Source organism: Pseudochaenichthys georgianus, chromosome 11, assembly GCF_902827115.2.
Source record: "Pseudochaenichthys georgianus chromosome 11, fPseGeo1.2, whole genome shotgun sequence".
Taxonomy (NCBI): Eukaryota; Metazoa; Chordata; class Actinopteri; order Perciformes; family Channichthyidae; genus Pseudochaenichthys; species Pseudochaenichthys georgianus.
This window is the reverse complement of record NC_047513.1, coordinates 24,031,370-24,056,778: the sequence shown is the minus strand read 5'-3', so window position 1 is coordinate 24,056,778 and position 25,409 is coordinate 24,031,370. Positions and strand designations below refer to the sequence as shown.

The 25,409-nt window shown below is 42.4% G+C and overlaps 2 protein-coding genes across 4 annotated transcripts; one reads left to right on the top strand and one right to left on the bottom strand.

The window, feature by feature from the left end:
* The first annotated feature begins 2,481 nt into the window (after positions 1-2,481).
* tril (TLR4 interactor with leucine-rich repeats) lies at positions 2,482-6,258 on the top strand. The gene has a single exon (XM_034093999.2). It carries the CDS (start codon positions 2,887-2,889, stop codon positions 5,377-5,379), a length of 2,493 nt encoding a protein of 830 aa, XP_033949890.1. The 5' UTR covers positions 2,482-2,886; the 3' UTR covers positions 5,380-6,258.
* A 237-nt stretch (positions 6,259-6,495) lies between these two features.
* Positions 6,496-24,995, bottom strand: LOC117455612 (cyclic AMP-responsive element-binding protein 5-like). Of its 3 annotated transcripts, none has more exons than XM_034095180.2 (11): positions 24,823-24,995; positions 22,454-22,520; positions 21,914-22,007; positions 19,567-19,676; positions 18,945-19,174; positions 14,695-14,821; positions 14,343-14,414; positions 10,152-10,472; positions 9,195-9,476; positions 8,899-9,007; positions 6,496-8,051 (listed from the first exon to the last, which is right to left on the bottom strand). In XM_034095180.2, the coding sequence occupies exons 2-11, from the start codon at positions 22,505-22,507 to the stop codon at positions 7,909-7,911; spliced, it is 1,542 nt and encodes a 513-aa protein (XP_033951071.1). In that variant the 5' UTR covers positions 22,508-22,520; positions 24,823-24,995; the 3' UTR covers positions 6,496-7,908. The 3 variants fall into 3 exon arrangements, with proteins under 3 accessions (XP_033951071.1, XP_033951072.1, XP_033951070.1); XM_034095181.2 differs by having other exon boundaries at positions 24,827-24,995; XM_034095179.2 differs by lacking the exon at positions 24,823-24,995 and adding an exon at positions 24,390-24,770.
* Positions 24,996-25,409: the final 414 nt, after the last annotated feature.

Sequence of the window (25,409 nt, the reverse complement as noted above, 5' to 3'; positions counted from 1 at the left end):
GCCCTGCGCTCTGTGTTGGAGTTTCTCCCACACATACACACTCTTTTCCTCTGCAGAGGGACTGAAATGTCATATGGCCGGCTGATTGGACAGCGAGAGGCCCTCTGCGGGGAGAGGGAGGTGATGAAACGATGGGCTGAAAGTCTGCAGCCTTTTGTTTGCAGGCACAGTGGCAGGCAGCTCTATACGGGTCCTCAAGGCTGCCTATTGTGCCAGAACATTTCTCAACTGGGTCAGAAGACTTTTTCCCCACACAACTATCTCTGTCTGCATCGGTCTAACATTGCACTCACTTCCCCCTCGTCTGATCCCCTGCTCCCACCCAATGCAGATTGTTTCCATCTTTTATTCTATTAGTCTCATTTACACACTAAACTCTCCCTGTAATGAATCCTACACCCTAATCCTATTTCAAAAGATATGTCAACGTGAAGCTCAAGTTTCTTCGTAATGCTCAGTTAGAGCTAACCTGTGGTGATGAAATATTTTGTGTATTCCTTTCAGCTCTGACACAGACCAGGTGACTGCCATAAAACTAACTGGACTGGTCCCTAAGTGTCTGAGTCCAAATCTCTGACTGTTTTCTCATTGTGTGTGTTCCTCAGAGAGACAGAGGGGGAGCAGAGATGCAGAAACTCTATGGAGAAATGGGAGACAGGAAATGACCTCCCTGAGAGAGGGGGCTTCCACAAGGGTTGTATTTCTCTCTGTCTCTAACATACATACATACAGCTATATGATCTCTACCAACAGATATGCATGGGAATGCTAATCAGGGAGTTTTCTAGGCTTTTGCTCAGTGCTGGAAATGCAGAGAGCTAGAGTCAAACGTTAGCTCAGCTCTGGAAACCATTGCGTCACTGGCCTCTCAAGGGAAGCTGTGTGTGTGTGTGTGTGTGTGTGTGTGTGTGTGTGTGTGTGTGTGTGTGTGTGTGTGTGTGTGTGTGTGTGTGTGTGTGTGTGTGTGTGTGTGTGTGTGTGTGTGTGTGTGTGTGTGTGTGTGTGTGTGTGTGTGTGTGTGTGTGTGTGTGTGTGTGTGTGTGTGTGTGTGTGTGTGTGTGCATAAGCAATTATGACTGCTTATTCATTGACTAATTTCTGCCCATGGAAATTGACATCATTTTGCAACTGAGTGTGTGAACTAGTTAGCAAGTGAACAGGAACTCGTAAAATGTTTAGCTACAAGTAATAGACAAGCACATTTAAATTGTTAGCTAAAAGTAAAGAATACAATTCAAATAGTATGCTTAAAGAACAAGAAACAGTTGAAACGTCCAGGGTTGGTAGTCCCACTTTTTACTTGGGACTAATGAAGTAAATCGTTTATAAGATAAACGATGATAAAAAACGGTGTCTTTAAAAAGCTCCCTGAGCTCAATATCAAGTGTCTAACTCCTGAAATGACCCTGGAGGTGACCTCTGACCCCAATCATGAACATTTTTAGGACCAGCATTTCCTTACAGCGCCCTCTAGAGAGCGAGATCTAAATAATGTGACAAACATCCCCATTCTCCCCTATGACATCTCAGCCAGAGCTTTTATGAATACATTGAAACAAAGCATATTGTAACAATATCCAATTTTATATAAATAACCTGGCCAAATATAATCCAGGTAGAAATGATTGGAAACATGCAATGGGTGCTGACTGATCTAATAGAGCTGTATAAGAAAAGATGGGAAAACCTTGATATGTATGTACTGTATTTCAGTTAGTAAGCACTCTACCTCATGTGCCATAAATGTGCTGATGTTTCTGCAGTAACATTGCATGCTTTCAGACTGAACTGGAGCATACACTTTCATGTACAAGCAGGGAATGGTGCTCGACTCGCCCTGCATTTATTTCCAAACTTTCAAGTTGGGGAGATCTTTAACTGAGATTTGGCACCTCTTTTCGTCAGTCTTAACACACACTTAACTTCCCAAATTCCTCATCTGCAAATGTGAACCATCTGTCCTCTTTTGTGGCCCCAGCAGCCCAGCGTGTTAATGAGAGAATGGTAAATTACAGCTGAAGCTGCTGCATGATGATGGCGTTTCTACTGTAGTCTTTAGTGTGTGGACTGAGCTGTTGATGTGTTGATTATAGATTACACTTACTTACTTATTCTATGTCTGTTCTTTTTCTATCAGGATGCAGCAAATAGCTATTCATTACAGCTGTTTTATGAATGATCATTTTCATATCAATCAAAACCGGTGACAATATCCATCTAAGCTTTTTGTTATACTTGTTACATGAGTAAATTTGCTCTGTCTGCACCCCGCTGCAAGGACATCCAAAACCTCGGGATCCCCTCGGGATTTCGTGGGAAGTAAATGTCCCCTTCTGCTTTGTCCATACCCGGGATCCGATCCAGATCTCAGACCCCCGGTGGCTGCGGGGGCGCGCATAAAACACGGTCAAAGGGTCCAGGCAGCTCAGTTTCACTCTCCTTCTCTCACTCTAGATCTCGTGTACGTGTGTATTGGTTTGATTATGTGCGTGAACGCGCAGCGCTCTGGATCTCCTGCGTGAAGACTTGTGCACATCTGGTTTTGGCAGGGTCGCAGAGTTGCGGGGGAGGGTCTTTGTGTGTGTGTGTTTGAGAGCACGGTCTGCGCATGAACTCTGTAATTCGCTGCAGATGACCACTTGGGGGATGGAGGCTTTTGGGGTGGTGAGCGTTCCCTCAGACAGCATCAGAGAGCACTGCACTAATTAATTTGCTCTATAGAAAATGGTGGTGGAGTCGCGTGTAGCCTACTGCACTTTTCTCTGCATGTTTAAGAGCAACAAGTGGATTATGGACGAGTCTATCTGCAGCGTGAGAGGGGAGAGGGGTGACTGCACCTGAACAACAGAAAGCGAATGCTGCACCAGTCTCTCCTGCGCAGTGGGAATGGAGACCGGCAATTCCCTGACGGGGATTTGCTTCATCCTGCTGTCGCTCAATGGATTCATCTCTTCCTCACCGGCGACAATCCTTTGTCCCGAGCGCTGTGACTGTCAGCACCCGCAGCACCTCATGTGCACCAACCGAGGGCTGCGCACTGTGCCCAAACCTGCCACGCATGTGCCCGAGGAGTTGCTGATCTTCAGCCTAGGGGGCAACTTTATTGGGAACATCTCTGCCTTTGACTTCACATGGTATAGTAACCTTGTACGATTGAATTTACAGTACAATCAAATACAAATTATTCACCCAAAAGCATTTGAGAAACTCTCCAAGTTAGAAGAGCTGTACTTGGGACATAATATTTTATCAAGTATACCTGCTGGGACTTTACAATCCCTGAAGAAATTAACAATTCTTTGTGGAAATGATAATAACATTAAGGAGATCACACCAGAGCTCTTTGCTGACTTGGATACTCTTGTTAAACTGCGTCTGGATGGCAACTCAATAGAAGTTCTGCAGGACTCTGTTTTTAAAAGTTTGACCAGTCTACATTACCTCCATCTGGAATTCAACAAGCTGCAGCACATTCACAGAAACGCTTTTTCTAAACTCATCAACCTGCGCTTTCTAAACCTGGCCCACAACAAGCAGTCAGCCGTGCACAATGCCCTTACTTTCTCCCAACTCAAAGCTCTGACAACCCTGCTGCTGTCTGAAAATGAAATTCAGCACGTCGGAAACCACGTCTTCCAAAATCTGAAAAAGCTGTCCAAACTGTCCCTGAGCAACAACAGAATCTCCCGCCTGGACAGCGGGGCTCTGAAGGGGCTGTCCAGCCTCAGAGAGCTTCTGATTGATGGCAACGAGCTGGAGGAAATCCCAGCCGGTCTCCTGGACTCTCTTGAACGCATCGAGGAGCTGGACTTCAGTCGCAACCGTATTTCTAACGTGGACTCTTTGGCTTTTTCCCATCTTAAACATCTGAGGGTACTGAAGCTGAAGAACAACATGCTCACCAGCCTGTCAGGAGACATCTTTGCCCTCAACAACGTGCTTTACAACCTGGATCTCCAGGGCAACAACTGGACGTGCGACTGTCGCCTGGAGGAGCTGAAAAGATGGATGACTGCTGCGCATTCTCAGGGAAAGTTATTGACTGTTTTTGTGCAGTGTCATGACCCTGCAACTCTAAGGGGGAAATATCTGGACTATGTGAACAGCTCCCAGCTGCAGCCCCTCGGGAACTGGACCCATATGTGTAGTAGCCAAGCTGGGCCAGAGGAGAGCCGAGGAGGGGGTGTGTTGGTTAAGATGAAGGGGGAAGAGATAGGGAAGGTGGATGCAATAAAGCAGGAGGAGGGAGGTGAGGAAGTCCAGGTGGAGGAAACAGGTGACGATCTGAGACAGGCAAACAGCTTTGGAGTTATGATGAAAAAAGAGGGAGAAAAGAGGAAGAGAGAAGGACAGAAGGAGGAGGAAATCCAGGAGGACGAAGGAGGTGTGGAGGATGCCAACCCATCTTCTTCACCAGGAAGAAAGAAACCAAACAAAGGGCCACTCAGCCCAAGGTCACGACCTGCGGCAGAGGCTCCTGGGAAACGTGGCAATGGTAGACGAAGGTCAAATGTTACATCCAGAACTGAACCAACAGCTATTTCAACACCGACAGGAAACCAGGACAGAAACTCCACTGATCCAAACTCAGGGCTCATCACTGCCTCCACACTCCAGTCAGGAGAAAAGTTTGACCTTCTGAGGTCAAATCACGAGGAGGCTCTACCAGTAATCACAGATCCATGTGAGTTCAACCACCATTATATCACTAATGTGTCAGTGGATCAAGTGACATCCAGTACTGTCACCATCTACTGGACCACCAGGGATCATCACCGCTACTCAGGAGGACTTGGCCCAGGCCTAGATGAAGTCCACTATCGGATTCAGTTTGACCGCTTTGGTACCGCAGATCGTTTCCCCCGGTACGTTTACGCTCGCGGCACAGCTCGCTCCGTAAGCCTTCGAGAACTCGGCTCAGATGTGACCTACATGGTGTGTGTGGAGGGAGTAGTGGGAGGATCTGTGTGCCAGGTTGCGCCTCGTGAACATTGCACAGGACTGGTCACTCTTCCTCAGGGGTTCAGCCGTGGAGGCATGCTGACCTCTGACCTCGAGCTGGTGACAGTGGCCACGCTGGCTGGGAACGCCATGCTGCTGCTGGTCATCGGCAGCGTCTGGCTGGGGCGGAGCCTGAAGAGGAGGCTGCAGAAGAGGAAGACGGCGGTACACGTGCGGCACATGTACTCCACCCGGCGACCGTTTCGTACCGCAATGGCCGCCGCCTCGGTGTCAGCTGACTTCACCACCTACCAGAGCAGCCGTCCCGCACGACTTGCACCCCTGGAGGAAGGGGACCTCATCGAGTTCCCTTGTGACCGCTTTCTGGACAGCAGCAGTGTTCGTAGAGATAGTGAAATGCAGAGATTTTCTGACTAGAGCCATAACATATCTTAAAGTGTTACACTCTAAGATAAGATAAGAAGTACTTTATTGATCCCAATTTGGGAAATATTTGCGTTGCAGCAGCATAAAAAGACATGGCATTGTACATTAAAAATTAAAAGACTAGAAATAAACATTCCAAATTGTAAACATCTCAATTCATCTACCACAGCAACACAGGAATTGGGCTGCAATGGTTGGTGTATTTCCGTCTGTTGACACAGTACCATACTAAACACATTGGGTGATTTTATGGCTGTGAACAAACCAAGTCAACAATCCCACTATTTTGTGTCTTTGGTTTTTCACTTGACCGTAAGACAACTTTTGAAGTGACAATAGAACAGCTGTGCTCATCAGTGCCTTTTCAGACATCAGAGGAAGTACAATCCCTCTGACTTCCTTTTCCTGCTTTGTGCCTTTCCTCTTTCATTTCCTTGCACCTGCGAGTGTTTGTCAAAGTAAGACTTATTGTGTGTAAGCAAGAATGATTGCTCACTGATTTCGACTAAGGTGCTAACGTTGAGTTGATAGACATCATATTGTCTCATTGTTGTACAGTATGTAATGATAGCTGCTGGTGGCAGGGACACACACGTTTGTATCACATCTATCATGTTTTGTACTTTTATATATAATTCTTCATTACACAAAGAAGTAAAGTCCCCAACAATGTGATTGATTTGTCATTTGAGTGTTGATTGGATGATTAGATGATTTAACTCAGATTTGACTGTCTCTGTGGCTTTCAAATATCTTTCATTTAAGCCACAGCTAATGTCCATCACAAAGGGATTATGTTTCTAGAAAATATAAAAAGATTATTCAATATTTATATGTTTATAAAAATAACATATTCACACAGAAAGATTACTAGCGTTAACCTCTTGAACTCTATGTTGTATATGTAGTTGTTATTGACCTCAGCCAAGCATGCTAGATAATGTTTTCTGTAGTTTTCTATAGTTTTAATTGACTGGTAAATACTAGTTTTAACAAAATATATTTATTTTATTTAAAATTGCAATTAATGAGATGTTTTACTACGCAGCTAATATTAAGTGCTCTAGAGGGAGACCTGCACCATGTGCTAGGGAGTGGAAGATAATGGCAATAACATGTTGGAGAAGCGCATGTGTGAGTGCATGTGCATCCGTGCTTTTGAATGCATGTCAAGATGAGGTCTGGGATTAGTTAGTCAGTCCCTTTGTTCGAGTAGACAGGGTGGAGTGCCTCCCACACTTAGTCCAAATCAGGCACACATGCACATTTGTGCACACATATGCACAAATGCATGGATACAAGATGTATTAATATCACGAGACACTCAGGAAGTCAGAACGGAAATCTTTTGACAAAAAAGTCCAAGAGTCTACAGCTGGTACCAACATTAAGTCCTTTAGTTTGGGACACTTTGCTGATAGTAAATATCAGTCAGGCAAATTCAATGTTAGATTTTTCTTTGCTTTGCGTAATACAGATTACTAATGTCTATTTACTGGCTAAACATAACACATGTCACTTGTTAGACGCTTTTATCCAAAGCTATACTATACAAATACTGTGGACAATCCCCACAGGAGCAATTTGGGGTGAAGTGTCTTGCCCAGGGACACAACGACATGCTGACTGCAGTGGGGTTTGAACCTGCGACCCGCTGACGCACACCAACGCACTACCCACTGCACCACACACCTGATGATCCACTATGCTGACCATTCCAGCCATCATGGTCAATAACCACTAACAAAACCAGTCACTAGATGGCAGACTAGACCATACTGTATGTACAGAAACAATCAGATATTTATAATATCATATAATTTATCAAAATCACAGGTTTCCTGAGTCAAAAATAATTCTGACATGTTTTATATGATAAACAATATTTCAAAAGATCTATAATAAATATATTGAATGACCAGAATAAGAGATGTTGTATTACCTGACAGGGATTGAAATATGAGGTGCAGATTAAAGTTAGTGTCTTAGTGAGAAGTACAAAAAAAGTGCCCAAATGGAAAGTCTGTACAACCGCGTTTTAAATGGCTTTCCAAGACAGACGTAGATTAAATTAAATTAAATATCTGTTGTGTAAATATGAATTATTTGTAGAAAAATACAGGTTTGAGAAGATGCTTGGGCATCAACTAGAAGGCATAGAGTGTGAAATATAAAACTAATGTTTTTTAAATTAGTGCAAGATATAAGAGCAACAGATGTTTTATGATGGTGTGTGTGTGCATAGTCAGAGCGAAGCAGGCTTGCAGAAAGGATCCAGTTGCCATGTAACCATCTAAGTAAAGGTCATTTTTGCACCTGTTATGGAAATGTATCAGTATGTGGTTCTGGTCTCCTTTCCAACCAGAAAAAGATGATAATAATATTGAAAAATACCTCAATGTTCAAATGGATGTATACATTCACCTATCCAATTAAGCATTTTCATCCATAATGCAAATACATGATGCTGAGTCGGACTTAAGTGTTAGGTAATCCAGGCTGTAATTCATCAGCCCCCCCTCATCTTTGTAGTCCAGCCGTGGGGTCGTGCCCTGTCATGCCTTCAGCTGCCGAGGAGGTGGAGATGCTGTTGTGTTGGACGGCCTGCAGATGAGGCCCGGGACCTGCAGGGATGGGACTTCCTGCGGGGCTCACCCCTGCAGCTGGAATCAGAGACAGCTGTCAATCAGACACACCGATCCTGTGAGGACTGTCCATTCTGTGAGCACCGTTTGTAAGCATTATGCATGCAAATTAATAAAAAAAAACACAACAGCTAAGATTAAAGGAAAATATCTCTTTTATTTTAACAAATGAATACTGTACATACAGGTAAAAAGACAACAATAGAAATATACGAAAGTAACTCATGCCAATATTGCATCCATCTTTGTTCTCTGAAACTCAACATTTTAAAACATAATGGCTGCTTTCTTTTAAGCCACAAGGTGCAGTATATTTTATCTTTCCTTTTTAGGTCACATACAGGTTCAATTATTGTCGAACATTAATTTGAACCTGTCTGGAGTGCAAGATGGGCACGCTGTTCCAAGCTAGCTTCATGCAAGGCAAAATGGCAAGATATTGCATTTCACTCCAGAGTATTTCAAATACCATCAAGTATGAGTTCATTAAATGAGCATGAAAATGGAAATGAAAAATGCATTCCTTTTTAAATGGAGCGTTAAGAGAGTGCAGTGCTTCCCCGCGATTGGCTCTCCATAGGAATAAAAGTGCATGTACCAATATTTGGAGACTGTGGGGGTTAAAAGCAGAATTTTTACTCTTAAGTGCCGTTTAGTTGCACTCAGCTAGATACAGTTTAAGGTCTCTGTCTCTTTGCTGAGGGGGGGGCTTTGCATAAAAACACAATGTCACCATGGGGTATTCGCTTATGTGCACATACAAAGTTTCTGAATTATTCCCTCAGTGGTGGATGGAGATGATTGGTGTCAGGCATCTGGAAAAGCTGGTGAGATGTCTAGCGAGGGGGGCAGTTGTTTTACTCACTGGGATACCCCTGTGACTCTCTCTGCCGGGCGGTGACAGGACAGTCTTTGTGGGTGAGCAGAATCTCCTTTAGCTGACCCACCTCCGACCTCAGTGACGTCACCTCGTTCTGGAAACACAGTGAGAAGCAGTTAGTATCCCTGAAGTGCAGATTGTGTTAACTTGTGTGTGTGTGTGTGTGTGTGTGTGTGTGTGTGTGTGTGTGTGTGTGTGTGTGTGTGTGTGTGTGTGTGTGTGTGTGTGTGTGTGTGTGTGTGTGTGTGTGTGTGTGTGTGTGTGTGCGGAGTGTGTCCCACCTGTAGCTGCAGGTTAGTGTGTGTCAGCTCTTCAGCTTTCTTCTCCAGCGACGACACCCACACTTTCCTCTTCTGTCGGCAGCGGGTGGCTGCAGCCCGGTTTCGCTCCAGGAACTTCTGCCTGCGCTGGTCGGGGTCTTGGTCTGCCGTCCTCCTGCGGCGGTGGCTGCCTACTCCTCCTCCTCCACCTCCTCCACTTCCACTTCCACTGCTGCAGCTACTATCTGCTTGCATTGAATGCTGGGAGTGGGATGGATGCATCTGCTGCGCAACTGGTGATAACTGCAAAAAAACAAAAGACCTTTAAAAAGTAACCCTACCATGCCGTAATGAAGAAATGTAGTTAGTTTAGCATATTTTGGTTGTTCTATACAACTCAGATACAAATAGAAATTCTGAATAGCAATAGTAGGTCATGACGGTTCAAACCAAAGTAAATGAATACTCCCCCAATAGTTTTCATCTGAAGCCTAACCTTATTAAACGTATCCTTTTCATAATATTGATAACATTGTCATTACATTTTAATAAAGTAAAACAAACAAATAAAAAAACGATATGTCTATGTGATGTGGTTTTTGTGGACATGATTTGGCGAAATGTGTACAAGTCCAAAACAAAACAATCATATAGACACTAGTGCACAATCCTCCTCAATCATATATTTGAACTTAAAACAGACTGAAAGCAGAATAATATATGTATAGTGTATATATTACTTATGCAATTTTAAAGTCGTCTCAAGTGTGAATTTTTAAATGAAGACTTAGTTCATGATAAACAGCCCATTTTGAAAATGTTCAGCTGTATTCTAGCAAAAAAAACAGATGTGTTTTTGAATGTTTCCCAAACCTCCACACAGTAGGTCCTTCATCGGCACAGTATATATACTGATGGTAATGATATAAAGATTTCACCATCATCACTGGGCTAAGCAGTAAATATAAAGCATCGTACCTGTGAAGGAATAGACAGGGGTGGTGCAGGAGGCGAGCCCTGGTGCAGGTGGGGGGGCGGGGCTTGGTGAGCCTGCTGGTGGAGGCTGTGGGGACTTCCCATGTGCTGCGGAGGCGGAGCGTGGCATCGCTGTTGGAAAGTGATGGGCGGAGCAGGAAGCTGCGGATGATGAGGAGGATGAGGGTGGTGTTGTAGTGGTGGAGCCTGATGACGCTGTGACATCATCTCCATCATGTGATCCATGGCTGTCACAGGGTTGTTGATGCCCACCATGGCAGGGTGGTGCTGCTGGAAATGATGGCCCAGCGTCTGTTTGGATCTCTGAGAAGAGACAAAAAAAGACCAATATATATATTTAAGTATTCATGTGGTACACTCAGTGGTGGATAAGTACTCGTATTTTAAACATGTGAAAGTAGCAATACTTCATTTAAAAATACTTTAGTTAAAGTACTGAATTCAAAATCTTATTTATGGAAATTCATAAATGTTTTTGGATCCTTAAAATACCAAAAGTACTCGTTATGCGTCATTTCCAAAATCAAATACAGTATATATTCAATTACTGTATTCGATTTTTGATGCATTAAGGCAGAGCTCATTTGAACTACTTTGTTTAAACTGCTGCTGAATACCTTAACCTATAAGAATATGTCAACGTATATTTATTAGGAGATTTAAATTATAGCACACAGCAGCATTAAATGAAAATGCTCAGGTAAAATAAAAGTCATTCAAAATGTTACCTAAGTACAGTACTTGAGTTAAAGTACATTCCACAGCTTGAGTCACTGTAAAAAAACATTTGATGTTGCGTAACACATTAAATACCAGCTGAAAATAACAAGATTTGTATATGTATGAGATATGATGTCAGCTTTGAATTATATGACCACATGTGCAAACATCACAACAATCACCCAAACCAATGCATACCTCACACATATCACATTTCTGCTATTGAAAAGCCTGTGTGCTGTGAGTCAAGAGTTGTACATATCATATCCTTAAGAGAGATTAACCTCAGTAATTGACACTCTCATAATAGTTTGTATATTTTCACATCTTCTCATTTAAACAGCAGATTCCTTCTGATTGTATCATGGCCTCTAGGAACGTTACAGACTCTCGAATGTCTCAAAGGCTTGTGAACCTGCTATAAGAGGACATAGGAAGGACTTTTACAGCAAGTGAAATATAGTTTCTGAATCACTGAAAGTCTTTTGTCAATGAATGAAATACAACTTAAATCCATTTAGGCCTAGATGGATGTGGGGTTGAGTTCTGTTTAAGCCACTTTATTAAATGCTCAATGCTGTCAATTTACATAAAAAGTTTAAAAACACATGACATGTTTACGGTTTATGAAACATAATAATCTTCCCACTAGTAAACAGAGTATCCAAACTTGGATCCACAAAATATACAGTACGTAAACTCTTATATGTATTTTTAAGTGATGATAAATAAACAGAATAATATTCTATAATAATGCAACACCCAAGAAAGCCTATCTGCGTAATGACTACTTTTTCATTCGAATTAAGTAGCATTTTGAACTCAGGACTTTTACATGCAATGGAGTATGTTTAGGTTGTGGTATTACTACATCTACTTAAGTAAAGGATGAGTACTTTTTCCACTACTGCCCACAGGGTTATTAAACCTAACGATGTGACACACTAAACACTTAACACCAAGAGCTGTTGTCATACATACATGTTTCACAACTCTTACTTGGTGTGCTTGACCCCCGACACCGACTAAATTGGTAACAACTGCAGACTGTATGTACAGATATATTTATCCAGATATAAACAGTGTATGCTAAAAGCAGATCAGCTATCAAACATACAGGCCACTTCGGGCCATTTCGGGTCAAACGAGCCTTAGTATCCCACAGTTTTCTACCTCTAAGTAGCTAAATGTCTCAACATTAAAATGATAACCGCTCTCAGCCACTATCTCCCATCATCGGCTTTTCTCCCAATTATCCACAACTGTGAAAACAACTGTAGATAAGAGGGATAATGTGTTCCAATAAATGCTGCAGTCTGCAGCTTGGTACCTTCACACTTTATCATTCCCGCATATCATCTGACTAAACAGACTGTAAGAGCTAAATTAAACCTCATCTCACCTTTCTCCTCCCCTCAGCAGAGGAGGGAGAGGTCATGTTTAGAGCATGACATCACCCTTCCTCCTTCCCTCCCTCCCTCCCTCTCTCTCTCTCTGGCAATATTGCTATCTGTTCCCTGTTACACAATATTTCTCTAAGAGAAGAAGCAGATTTTTCCCCCCCTTCAGCCATTCAACGGCGAAAAAAGGGAGCACATTTAGCCGTTGCCAAGGATGAGGTCACCGAGTCGGTCTGTGCCAGCCAGCCCACTGCCAGTCAAACACACACACACACACTCATGCGCACACACACGCACCCGCACGAGCACACACACCAAACAGGACGGGACGTGAGTATCTCAGCTCTGTTTACTACATAGAAACAGCCTGACACTGGGGCCTGTGATTACATCATGGGTCTCCTTGGCCTGGATGACACACCACGTTGATATTTCTGTCTGGAGGGATCAGTGAATGAAGACAGAACTGTACATGAAACACTGATCCACTTGTTGGACGTTTACTTTTCCTCTTCAGCTGAGAGTGGAGTTACTGTACAACAGAGGCATGTTAATAACCCCTTTTGTGGTTTTACAGAAGCAGGGTCATGTTTCATACCTTGGAATTGTAAAACACAACACCAGACGAGACTAAAGTACAATAGAATACAATTTAAATGTGTCTGGAGAAAAGGGGGTTGTATTCAAAGAAGTAAGGTTTAGATTTGAACCTGCGACCTGAGCAGCTCCAAAACCTGAGACCACTTTTCATTTGCCACTCTATATACAAGCTCTGCACATGAAGTCATAACCCGTGTGTTTGGGTGGACGCAGGGTGTTTTCACAGTTTTCCCTTTGAAGTTGCTTTTGATAGCACACATATTTAACAATTTATACTACATGCACCTAGAAAGAGGATATGTAAAATTTACCAGGGTAGAGATTGAAAGCAAGTTGACACAAGGAAAATAAAACAACCAAGAAAAGCCAGGGAGAGCATGTAGATTAGGACTTCCTGTGGTGCGGGACCTGTGTGTGTGTGTGTGTGTGTGTGTGTGTGTGTGTGTGTGTGTGTGTGTGTGTGTGTGTGTGTGTGTGTGTGTGTGTGTGTGTGTGTGTGTGTGTGTGTGTGTGTGTGTGTGTGTGTGTGTGTGTGTGTGTGTGTGTGTGTGTGTGTGTGTGTGTGTGTGTGTGTGTGTGTGCGTGCGTGCTGGTTAAAGTGTAGAATTACACTCTGTTTCCCGCCTGTCCTGATTAGAGAATAATAGGCCAAAGGCAGAGTGTGTGTTTTGTGGCTTCAATTTCAGAGGGATGGGACAGTAGTTTGAGTAATATAGTTATTTAATTTCAGTTGGAGAATTACATAAGAAGATTGATAGCACTAAATATAAAAAGGCACATAGAAAGATAAACCGTGACACAAAGACCAGCCTTTCCCCTTTTGGAACGCTCCCTTAGTTGAGCGGCAAAAAGGACAAAACGACATCCTGCAACATGGCTGCTGTGAGTAAAATTGCAGAAATGTATTTTCTTTATCTTTCTGAAGTCTGTTACAGAATCGCTTCAAATTATTGTTGAATCTAAATGTTCAGTCAAACACCCAATTTCCCAATTTGTATTCTTTTTTTCCGCCATTCATTTATTTTTCTCGCATTCGCCTACAGGGACTACTACGGCAAATTGACACTTTAACATGTTAGTTTTAGTACAGATTAAATAAGATGAAATATAACATTTAAATAGGTGAGCTTTAGGGGTGCTGGGAAAGGCTGATTTAGTCACTTCTGGATAGATTCAGGCTATATGTTCTCCCCTGTTTTACAGTCTTTGTGCTAATATGAGGTAACCAGCTCCTGGTTGTAGCTTTATTCTCACTGTGCAAGTATAAGAATGGTTAAGAAATTACTATCAGCTCTATTCCAAAAACAATGGCCTTGGTATAGGTTTTCAAGAAGCCACGAGTGGTCCAGCTGTACTAACTGTTGTCAGCAATTGTATATATGTATGTTGTGCTCATACAGGAAAAGGAAACGAATAATCAGTGAGAAACAATAAGAAAATGTGTGCTCAGTACCTGAGGCGAGGAACAGGCGTGGTTGTGTCCAGGACCGGGTAAACCCATTACACACGACATTTGCTTCTCCATCTGAAGAAGGAAAGGAATTGACACAAAAATAACCTTTCAAGCGTTACAAGGAAAAGCTATAGCGCATACATAACCTCCAGCATAAAGAGTTCCTCACAAGGTCACATCCATTTGGAGTTTGACACTTTTCATTAATTCATACACAAGAGTGAAGTGATTTTTTCTGTCAGCCATGAATATTTCCAACTCGAGGATCTTGACCACTTTGGCCACTATACCTGCATCCATAAATCATGCATGTCTGGATGCAAATGTATGTGTGTGAGTCTCTGGAACTTACAGGCATGTGCTGAGCAGCTGCCCCTTGCATGGCGGGGTCTGGCAGCGTGCCAGGTAAGGAGGCTGGCAGCGGTTGTCTGTGTCTGTTTCGCATGTGGAGGAGGGAGGACAGCGACCCGGGAACCGGCCTGTGGTCAGCCGCAGAGGGAGAGAGAGAGAGAGAGAGAGAGAGAGAGAGAGAGAGAGAGAGAGAGAGAGAGAGAGAGAGAGAGAGAGAGAGAGAGAGGGGGACGAGTCAGAGACATCCACAGCTAAAGTTTCACTTATCCAGTTCAGAGAGGGGTGCAGGTTTAAACATGTATGGCTTAAATGGCAGAGATAAATGGACATGGTCAACAAAAAGTAAACTAGGGGTGAAATAATGAATGACATTATGATCGAAAATGGATTAGGTTAAATCCTATTTGATTTGTTTTACCAACAATTGGCATTGGCAACACATTTACTTATTTACCTCAAGAGAAACAGATTGTGTCCCTTTTTTTAAATATCCATCTCAGAGTTTTCTGCCTCCATCCCAACACTTTGAAGCCAATTGGAATTGTGTTTGAGGTGCTAAATACATTTAAACAGTTAGAGATTTCCACTGTCTTTTCAGAAACAAGTTCCCAATTACTCGGGATAATCCACAGACTTTACTGTTCATTAGAAAGAAATAATCCGAATCAAACACTTTTGTTCTGTGGATTATCGGTTTTGTTCTGGAGACATCTGTTTCTGGAAAGAGTTGTTTCTATTTCCATCATTTTAAAAACAAATGTTCAAAGCTGTTCGCACAACCATTTTATTATATTTACCTCCACTGTTCTGAGGTGGAGGCAGTTTTGCCAAATGTGGACCAATCTGGCTCTAATCAAATTTGAATTATTTTTCATCGATTCCTCTGCGAATACTGTAAAATATATTTCATTTAAGGATTTTTTTTACATTTTATAGTGACCGTATTTTGCATGACTCAACTTCTTGAATTATTTTCCTGCCTCAGAGTTTAACAGGGAGGATCTCAGGTTGCGTGCATGTGAGTGTTAGGAGAGAAAAGGGGAGAAGGTGGGGTTTAGGATCTTATTGGATTACCTCGAGCCAGTCAAACCTGGCAACACTAGCAGGGTAAGAAATCTAAGAGGTGGAAATGTGGGGCAAATAAAACAAACTATCTACAAACCACTAAAAGCAAGTGAGAAGATGAGCTGTTTTATGATCTGGGTGAGGAAACACTTACAATCTGGACAAAAGCATTCCCTCAAAAAACAAACAACAATCAAATTGTCATTGTTTGTGGGCTGGAAGGCGTAAACAGAGGTTTGAGGTTAAGAAACGAAACTGTAATGAGGCGAAACAAGTGAACGAAAACAGAGATATGGAAAAAAGTGACAGCTTGAGCATGAGGAGAGGAGCTCAGGGATCTCAGCGGGGGGTGCAGAGACCCGGGGTGCCATGTGCTGAGCTAACCGCTCTGGCTCTCAGCCAATTAGAGAGCGTGGGCAGCCGTGGCCGCGGTGATGTCATCCGCAATGATGTCACCCGCAATGATGTCACCACTGAATCTGGGGTATGCGGCCCGTTTAACATACAACACAGACAAACCAAAACAGCATTTCCTCACGTAACCACAACAGTTCTACCGGGACAACAGCCAGACACATTTAGAAACCAGGTCGCTATGGAAACTGGTCGTAAACACGAGAGGAAACAGTCAGACACACGATCCGTGGTTCGTTTAGCAACACTTAGCTGGTTTCACTGACTAACATGCTGTCTGGATTCAGCTGGCACTGATTTGATGCGCCATTATCAAGCCTCAGTCACTGCCCACAGTCCTGTCCTGTCTGCCCCGGGACAGATGTTTGGACTTTATAATGTAACTTTGGCCCTTTGGTTCATCTAATGTGGGAAAGAGGCTTTGTTTATCTACTATATGTTGCAAGCAGAATGAGAGAGCTTTTCTTTTTGTAGGACAGGGTGTCGGGATAAGAGTAGGCTGTAAAATGACTCAAACCCAAAAACTCAAGTGTATGATATCATCAGGTATCAGGTCTGACACTGCTTCATTGACAATGTGTTTGGAAAGATGTTTGAGGTAACACTGACATCACCAAGGGGCATGCTCTTAGTGTGTCAGGGCATTTTCTTTTTGGTTTAGGAAATGGGAACATTACAAATAATGATGCTACTGTGGGTAAGAGAAAGATCAAAAACATTCTGTTGGAACACAAAATCTGTCTTCCAGTCATTGTCTATATAGCAGATCTACAGTATATACTTGATCACATCACAAGTTTGACACTTTATTCTCTAGTGTCTGGCTTTAAGGGAGAGTTGCTTATGTTTACAAATGTTGAATAAACGTTCCGAGGCCATGGGAAATGTTTTTTTGTAATTATTAGATTTGCAAGTGTTCCCCTTTAAGGACTGACCATGTATTCATAATGTTCCCACGGTATAATGTTATTATAAAACTGCCTCTTCTGATTTATTCGGTGACATTATGGCTAGTAGACAAACCAATTAAGAACTATATTTTATGGAAAAGTGAAAGAAAAGACAAATTAAATCACTGAAGTAGCAGTTAAATTACATTTTGTGAAAGAAGCTGGCAGTAAATATGAAATGGCAGTAGGAAGATTACAAGGGGTTACAAGCAAAAGCAATAAATAAAGTTTCAAGTTTAATTATAGCATGGAGAAACAGAACATGTTAGAGACTATTTTTGTTTGATTCTTTTTTAAATAATTTCAACTAACATATTTTATAAATACTTATAAATATAAAGATTGATCATAATCTATTGACAGATGCAATTTTAGATATTTACCAGTTACAAAATGTCCACATTAGAGGTAAACTGGAATGTATTTTTTACAGCTAAAGAGCCGCTTACAATGTTACTTTTTAATCGGCTAAAGTCTTGGGTATTTTAATCAGTTAATAATTTATTATATTTGACATGCTTGAAATACAACAATACTATTTTTCACATCAAACAGCATGCTCCAAGAAAAATGGGTATAACATTGTTAATTCAACCCAGGGTAAATGTAACGAGATATTCAGATGACATAAATCCAAATCCAATGTTGAAATGTCAGGCGGAGGGAAAGCAGCTGCTGGGAGCCGCTCAGATGAAAGACAGGAACTCTTACTCTAATCTGTCTGAAGGACGGGTGATAACCGCGGAGCCGAGGAGGCTGCACAGGCTCTGAGCCTCACAGACACAACACAGGCAGTATTTGGGTGGCAGTGGTAGTGGGTCTGAGTGGGTGTGTGCAGCAGTTATCAATCTCTAATGCTATGACTTTGTTCTTGCAGTAAATTGATGTTTGTATTATTTTTCTCCCTCCTTTCTCTCAGTTCATTAGTGCAGTGATAAATTATGCAGGGGGAAATGCCCAGGCAGAATGATTTATAATACGTCCAAAACAGGAGTGACAGAGTGAGAAAAGGCAACATTAAAAGGAAATATGTGTGTGTGTCTATATGTGATGAAGGCAATACGTTCTGCTGCTGAAAATAGATGCCTTCAAGGGATAGTTCGGGTTTTTTAAAGCAGGGTTTTATGAGGGAATTATCAATATGTCAAGGTGCTCAGTAAATCCCCAAGAATAGAAATAGCACGGAAGCAAAGCCAAGTTCTGCTGTGGACAACATTTGTAGGCAAAATGTATTTTAGCCATTTCAAATAAATGCATTATCATTTAAAATGTACGCTATATTTGGAGTATTTTACCATGTTACCCTGCCCCGAGACAGCCCTTTCCTTTGGGATCTGCAGCTGTTACCTGCGCTTTCGTCAAAGCCACCAAGCTCCATTGACAAAGTCAGTTTACCGCCGAGAAGAGTTATTGTCTACCGCTGCCTTGAATGGTCAGTATATATGCTTTTTGGTGACTAAAGTGTTTTTAAAGGTTAGTTTGGATTCAACAAAATTACACAAACAAAAAAACGGCTTCAGTTCCCTGGCGGAAAGTTCTGTCCGATAGCAAGGTAAAGCGTTACATGCTCTTTATATAGCTCACACTTAAAGTGATCTTTATTTTTTTGTGTGGTCCTTTCTTTTAGGGTGATGAAAATATGTGTTGCTGCTGCCCCCTTCCACAGCTGTATATTATTTATCTTCTGTGCCTGTACATACTTCTCCAAAGTGGCAGCATGCTGACCATCCTTTACTGCAGCTCACACACTGACTATGGATAAGTCCCTTCTTCACACCAGCTTTAAACTCTCCTTTTAAGGTGTGTGTGCTGCCGTACTCACCCTGAGTGTGTGAGGGCTGAAGGAGCCTGGGTGATGACGGATCCGGACTGCGGGGACGACAGGGCCTGCTGGGCGTTCAGACTGCAGCTGGGGCCCATCATGGGGCTGTGGGACTGCGGGTGCTGCAGGGGGTGGGTCTGGGGGTGGTGCAGCGGTGGCTGGGGGTGCTGCTGCTGAAGCTGGGATTTTAGCTGCTGGTTCATACAGGAAGGCCCATTATGAGGAAGCGTCTGTGGGGAGAAGTGTGAGCGACAATCAGCTGGGACAATTTTAAACTTGCGGTGTCTTCTTTCAGTCAGTGTTTGTGTGGTTATTTTTTACGTGTAAGTGCGTACATTTGTTTAGGTGTAAGTGTCTTTTGTGTTTGATGTGTAGCTGTTTAATTTACAGGGGGGAATGTGATCGCCCGGTGTGTCTTTCCTCAATGCCGGTCAGATATCTGCAATCGTCTAATTGAGTCTGACTGGTTTTATCTCCCTCACACTCGGGTGTCAGTCAAAACGCTTATCTGACAGAGCTCATAAGCAAACACCTATCAACAGCACGGCACAAGTCAATATTGTTTCTTGATTCTTGCTGTTAAGACTCAAGTTAGGATGAGGTTTAGTCAGAAATATTTTACCTGTTTGCTCTTTTCTTCTTCTTGTGCTTGAAGAAACTCTTCCTCTATCTCCTTGAAAAGACCAACTTCTTCACAGTTCTGCAAAAACCGGGTTGGCGTCGGAGTCTGGTCTAGAAGCGGGAAATACGAACAAAAAAAGAAAAATTAATGAATTGCTACAACATAAAAGTATTTCCTGTTATAGCTGTTTGATTTGTAAATCGACTGTTGTCCGATCTGTTATGCAAAGAGGAGAAACAAGTCTCCTCTGAGCGTTGCTCTGTCTCTCTCCGTGATAACATCAGCCTGTATCTCTGAGCCGCCTAAACATGCAGGGGTCAAAGGTCAGCTGCGCTCTTTGTTTTGACATGAGATTTCCTGCAGGAGGCGTGACAGGCTGCAGGACGCAGAGAGAATGATAATTTTCTGTTGCACGTTTGTTAAAGCCCTTTTTTTCCCCTTGTCTATTTTTGCAATCACAAAAAGCATCTTAAATAGCATCAACACTATCATGGGACACCACACCCCTGCATAATCCCATGATAATTAATGACATATTAATAGTTTCTCTTCAGGGTTAGCAGCTCTTCAAAAAGAGTTATGCTGACCCTTTTTCGATCCACTTGTGGGAAAATCAAGTCAAAAAAGAAAAGGAAAAGGAAATCACACGCACAATTACTGTGGTCGAGGCATTTTTCAAACATAAATGCATTACATCTGCTTCTGCTTAAACGAAATGCTTTTAGTTTTTTTGGACTGTTGGTTGTGTATAAAAAAAGTTAATTAAATATGTCAACTTGTAATATTTCTGAGAGATTTTAAGATAGACAAAACAATTATGCAATCAATCAAATCAATAATAAAAAAACAGTGGTATATTTACAGTCAAAAAGCCACTTTTGCACTGATTAAACTGTCCATCTGATGTTGGTAAAAATATTTTCACTAAATCAGAAAACTAAGTGTTATTGTGAAACCCTGGCACACACAGTAACAAACTGAGGCATCCAAAAGCATTTAGTTGCATCAATTCTCCCTCAAGTTCCTCTCCTGTACCTGAAACCCTGCACCTCTCACTTTGCAATATAAACAAACAAGGACTAAAAATATCTTCGGAGGTTTATGAAAGTTGGTCTTCACTGAAAGCGTTATCACTGCTTTCTGTCAAATCTGATGGAGTATACTGTACATGTTGCAACATGAGCAGCTCCGTTTCACAGCACAGCCTATCTGAGCAAAGGAAGCCTGTATCGAGCTTATCTGATTTCATATTGTATAACGTTGTGTCATCATTTTTTTCGTCAATAACTGATCCTGAAAAGAGTTCACCGCACACACATGCAGACAACGGAGTGATACAGTTGCAAGAAAAAGTATATGTGAACCCTTTGGATTCTCCACACATAGCGTCGTGTGTTCTTTCCAAACAACTCAACTTTGGTTTCATCTGTCCACAGAATATTGTGGAACATCCAGGTGCTCTTTTGCAAACTTCAAACGTGCAGCAATTTTTTTTTCTGGACAGCAGTGGCTTCCTCCGTGGTGTCCTCCCATGAACTCCATTCTTGTTCAGTGTTTTACGTATCGTAGATTCGTCAACAGAGACGTTAGCATGTGCCAGAGATTTCTTTAAGTCTCTAGCTGGCACTCTAGGATTCTTCTTCACCTCATTGAGCATTCTGCGCTGTGCTCTTGCAGTCATCTTTACAGGACGCCGGCCACTCCTAGGGAGAGTAGCAACAGTGCTGAACTTTCTCCATGTATAGACACTTTGTCTCACCGTGGACTGATGACCATCAAGGCTTTGAGATACTTTTGTAACCCTTTCTAGCTTTATGCAAGTCAACCATTCTTAATCGTAGGTCTTCTGAGAGCTCTTCTGTGCGAGGCATGGTTCACATCTGGCAATGCTTCTTAAGAATAGCAAATTCAAAACTAGTGTGTATTTTTTATAGGGCAGGGCAGCTTTAACCAACACCTCCAATCTCATCTCATTGATTGGACTCCAGGGTGGCTGACTCCTGACTCCAATTAGCTCTTGAAGAACTCTTTAGCCTAGGGGTTCACGTACTTGTTCCACCCTGCACTGTGAATGTTTACATGGTGTGTTCAATAAAAACATGAAAACATATCATTGTTTGTGTGGTATTAATTTAAGCAGACTGTGGTTGTCTATTGTTGTGACTTAGATGAAGATCAGAACACATTTTATGCCCAACTTATGCAGAAATCCAGGTCATTCCAAAGGGTGTAACTGTATATAGCACGTCTAAGAAGTGAACATTCAAGACCAGTATTTATGGGGATACACACACTCAACTATTAGCTCTTGGCTAAATGTTTTTTCCCCCGTCTTGTGCTCTCTCACCTGTAAAGGGCAAATCCGCCTTGATGGAGGAGAACTTGAGGGACATCTCATGCTTACGTCCGTGGATGGTCAGATGCTCTTCTAACTGGAAGCGCTGCATCACACAGACAGAGTGAGAAAGATATGAAGAGATGCATGTAGCTGCATGACACGACACATGGGATGAGATGTTCAATCAAATCAGCTGACGTCTCTTATCGCTGACTAATCAGTCACAATGGTCTGAACGTAGTTGATTATATTTACAATGTTTGTGTTATACATTTAACTCTCATTGTATTTTTTTGTATGGCTCTTTGGCACAGAACTGAGTATGCTACCTTATATTTGATGATATTTGTTTATTTTTACAATTTAAATCCCATTAATCCGCCTGCTAGTGTCCACAATTGAGAACCATGACTTCACAACATTATTTAATCTTCAATAGATGACTGTATTCCATGTTGATAATTTAGTTTGATACTAACAATCATACATTTTCCTGCAAATATATTTGTATTACAGCTCATACGCAGGTGTACCACGCATCAAACTGACCTGAGAGCAGCCGGGTGCGGCGCACATATAAGGCCTGTCCTGTTTGTCATTCATGTCATACACCAGCCTGCAAAACACAAGAAGCAAGCACAAAATAATTCATCCTTACTGTGTGAAGCACACTACGGATGGCACGGTTCATTGTGTGATGATTTAATTCGGCAGGACGCTTGTAGCTCTTCTTTAATTACTCAGAGAAAGTGTCCTTAGATAAATCACACAGTGAGCTCGTATACGATCCATTAATCCTGCTATTATCACGTCTTTATTGTTGAGGCGGTGTGCAATGAGGTAGATGCTACAGATGATAAATGTTTCACCCAGAGACAACATTATTTGTAGGAAAATGATCCCTTTGGTGCCAGTGGGAGAGCAGCAGCGTTGCTACATAGTCATTTTTCATGAGGAAGTGCTTTAATAAATACTGTATTCATTACATATAACTAATAACATGAAGGTAGCCAAAGGGAATTAAAGCTTTACGTCATTTATTTTTGTGTAAATGTAGTGCGATAAAGCTTTCATCGCGGGATACAATGCTTTCAAAACATCAACATAAAGTCAACATCAGAAAGGGTGAACATATCAACACAGACAGAATAGAGCACAATGATGAACCCGCATGTAGCGCTAACTCTCGGATCAACACACTCAGTTCTTGAATGGAGATATTAAGCCTTGTTGGGGGTAATTATAACTATTTCAAGTGCTGCTGCTGACCCCTAATTTTCCACTGAGAGAAAAGGAAGGAGCCTTCAACTCATCGGCCTCAAGCATACCTCGAAGCTGTGTGTCACCAAATGAGATTCACACACTTGTAGAGGTCAGCAGGGTGACCCTCGCTTGACTTTTCATCCTCCTACCACAGTAAGTGTTTACTGATAACTCAAGGGAGGAGGAAGAAAGGAAACGGTAAAGGTGCAGATGGCAGGGATGACAACAAGAAAAAAAGCGAGGGGCACTTTTTACACTTACACACTTTTCCCTGAAGCAAACTTTGCATTTGTGTGAGCATTAAGTGCTGAGAAGACAGCAAAGTGGGTCTTTGTGTCATGGGAAAGTGAGAGCTGAAGAGAAGAGTGAGGAGAGAGAAAGAGAGGGCAACAAAAGTACACTCTTCCATAAGAAATGGAAAGTGTGTGGGGTGGGGGTTGGAGAGGGACATTAGGGTGATGGTGAGAGGAATGGGAAGGGCAAGTGGCAGTGAGAGAGGGAAAGAGAGGGAGGAAATCACAATGAATGGAAGAGAGAAGGAATGACGGTGGGAGGCGGCAGGGGGAGGGATGCACTGTCGGCCTACTCCTGACAGGTTTAAACCTGCCTCAGCCCCCATTTGCCAACCCCTGCAAGTAGAGGTGACTTCATAGGTGCGTGTGTGTGTGAGTGTTTGTGTGTGAGTGTATGTATTACAACATGGAATGATGAAGCAAGTGTCCACAACAACACAATTACAGATAGAAAGAGAGATAGATAAATAAATAAAGTAGAAAATCAGTGGAAACAGTCAAATGGTTACATCCTTTTACTGCACATGGTTCATAGTCTTTCTTGGTGCAATGCTACATAATGTGATATATTAAGGCGTAAATAAATAGAAAGCGTAGTTAATGTTAATCATAAATATCATCCACTGTTTTCTAGCTCTCTTTCTATACTTTAAGCAGCACTTGAACAAGATGAGCAGACTCAGCACATTTTCAGCAAAACCTTCTGTCAGGACGATTACATCAATGCGGAATGACGTCATCCTTAATACATAAACCCAACAACGGACCAGACAACACGCTGTCAATTCAAGACGGATAATTATATATAAGACTTTTTTCTGTCCTCTATTTTCACTCATGATAAATGACATAATACAACTTTAAAGAAACACCTGCTTGAGAATCCTGTACAATATGTCCAGCTAAAACAAAAGAAGCAACTTACTTACTTCTCAAAGTTGCCATGTTTGGATGTCAACAACATAATATCGAATACGTTTTTCTTCCGAAATGTAGGTTTTAAGCAGCGGATCCGGCCAGAAACTCGTCCTGCAGCCGGACGGTTAGTGCCCGTATGTGTCCCAAGAACATGCTGGTGTGTTTCCTTTCCTAACGCTCCGTATAGCAACCTGTTCAACTAAAAAACAACCCGGCACAGCTGTATGGAGAGTGCTGTCACACCCCCCAAATAGACACTCGCGCTCAACCTCGTCCGTCTGATGATGAGACTTCACCGGGACAGCCAAGCCAAAAAAAAATCTTAACTTTCCATAGCGTCAAAAATAAATAAAGACGAAATACACTTCAGAATATAAACTCAGCACAGTGTATCCGCGTCACTTGAGTTTAAAAGTTTTGTGAATGAAAGTTGCTCAGGCTTACCTACAAGTGGAGAGGGACGAGCGGCGCTCCAGAGAGGAACCACGTTGGACTGGAGCGAGATTACAATACGATCTATTTACAGAAGCATTACATCACCCGGTGACGTCACGTGGGATTCCTGAAGTTCTAAATCATTGCGGTCCCGTACGGAGAGAGGGGCTGAAGGGGGGCGGGGTTTAGGACACCGGCCGGTAGGGGGACGGGACGGGACAGCGGCATGGTGCGGACCTGGACAGACACACAACTAGACACACCGACCGCAACGTGACGGGACACGGGACAGACCGGGTGGGCGGATGAGACACTGTTGGTTTTTCCCCTCCCTCCCCTCTTTCTGTGTGTGTCTGAAACGGGAGGTCCGAGTGTCTGCATCTAGTTTATATGCGGAAAATGAGTACCCTCAATGCTTTCCCATCTTTTCTGATAGTTATGACTTATTTTTAACTTACATTAAAAGGATTATTATGAAACAAAAGCAGGCTTGAGTTTAGGTCAAATGTAATAGGGCTTCTTACCGAATTGATCCCAAAAAACGAAACTGAGAATATGATGAGGTAATGAGTTTGTAATAGCCATTGATATCAGGC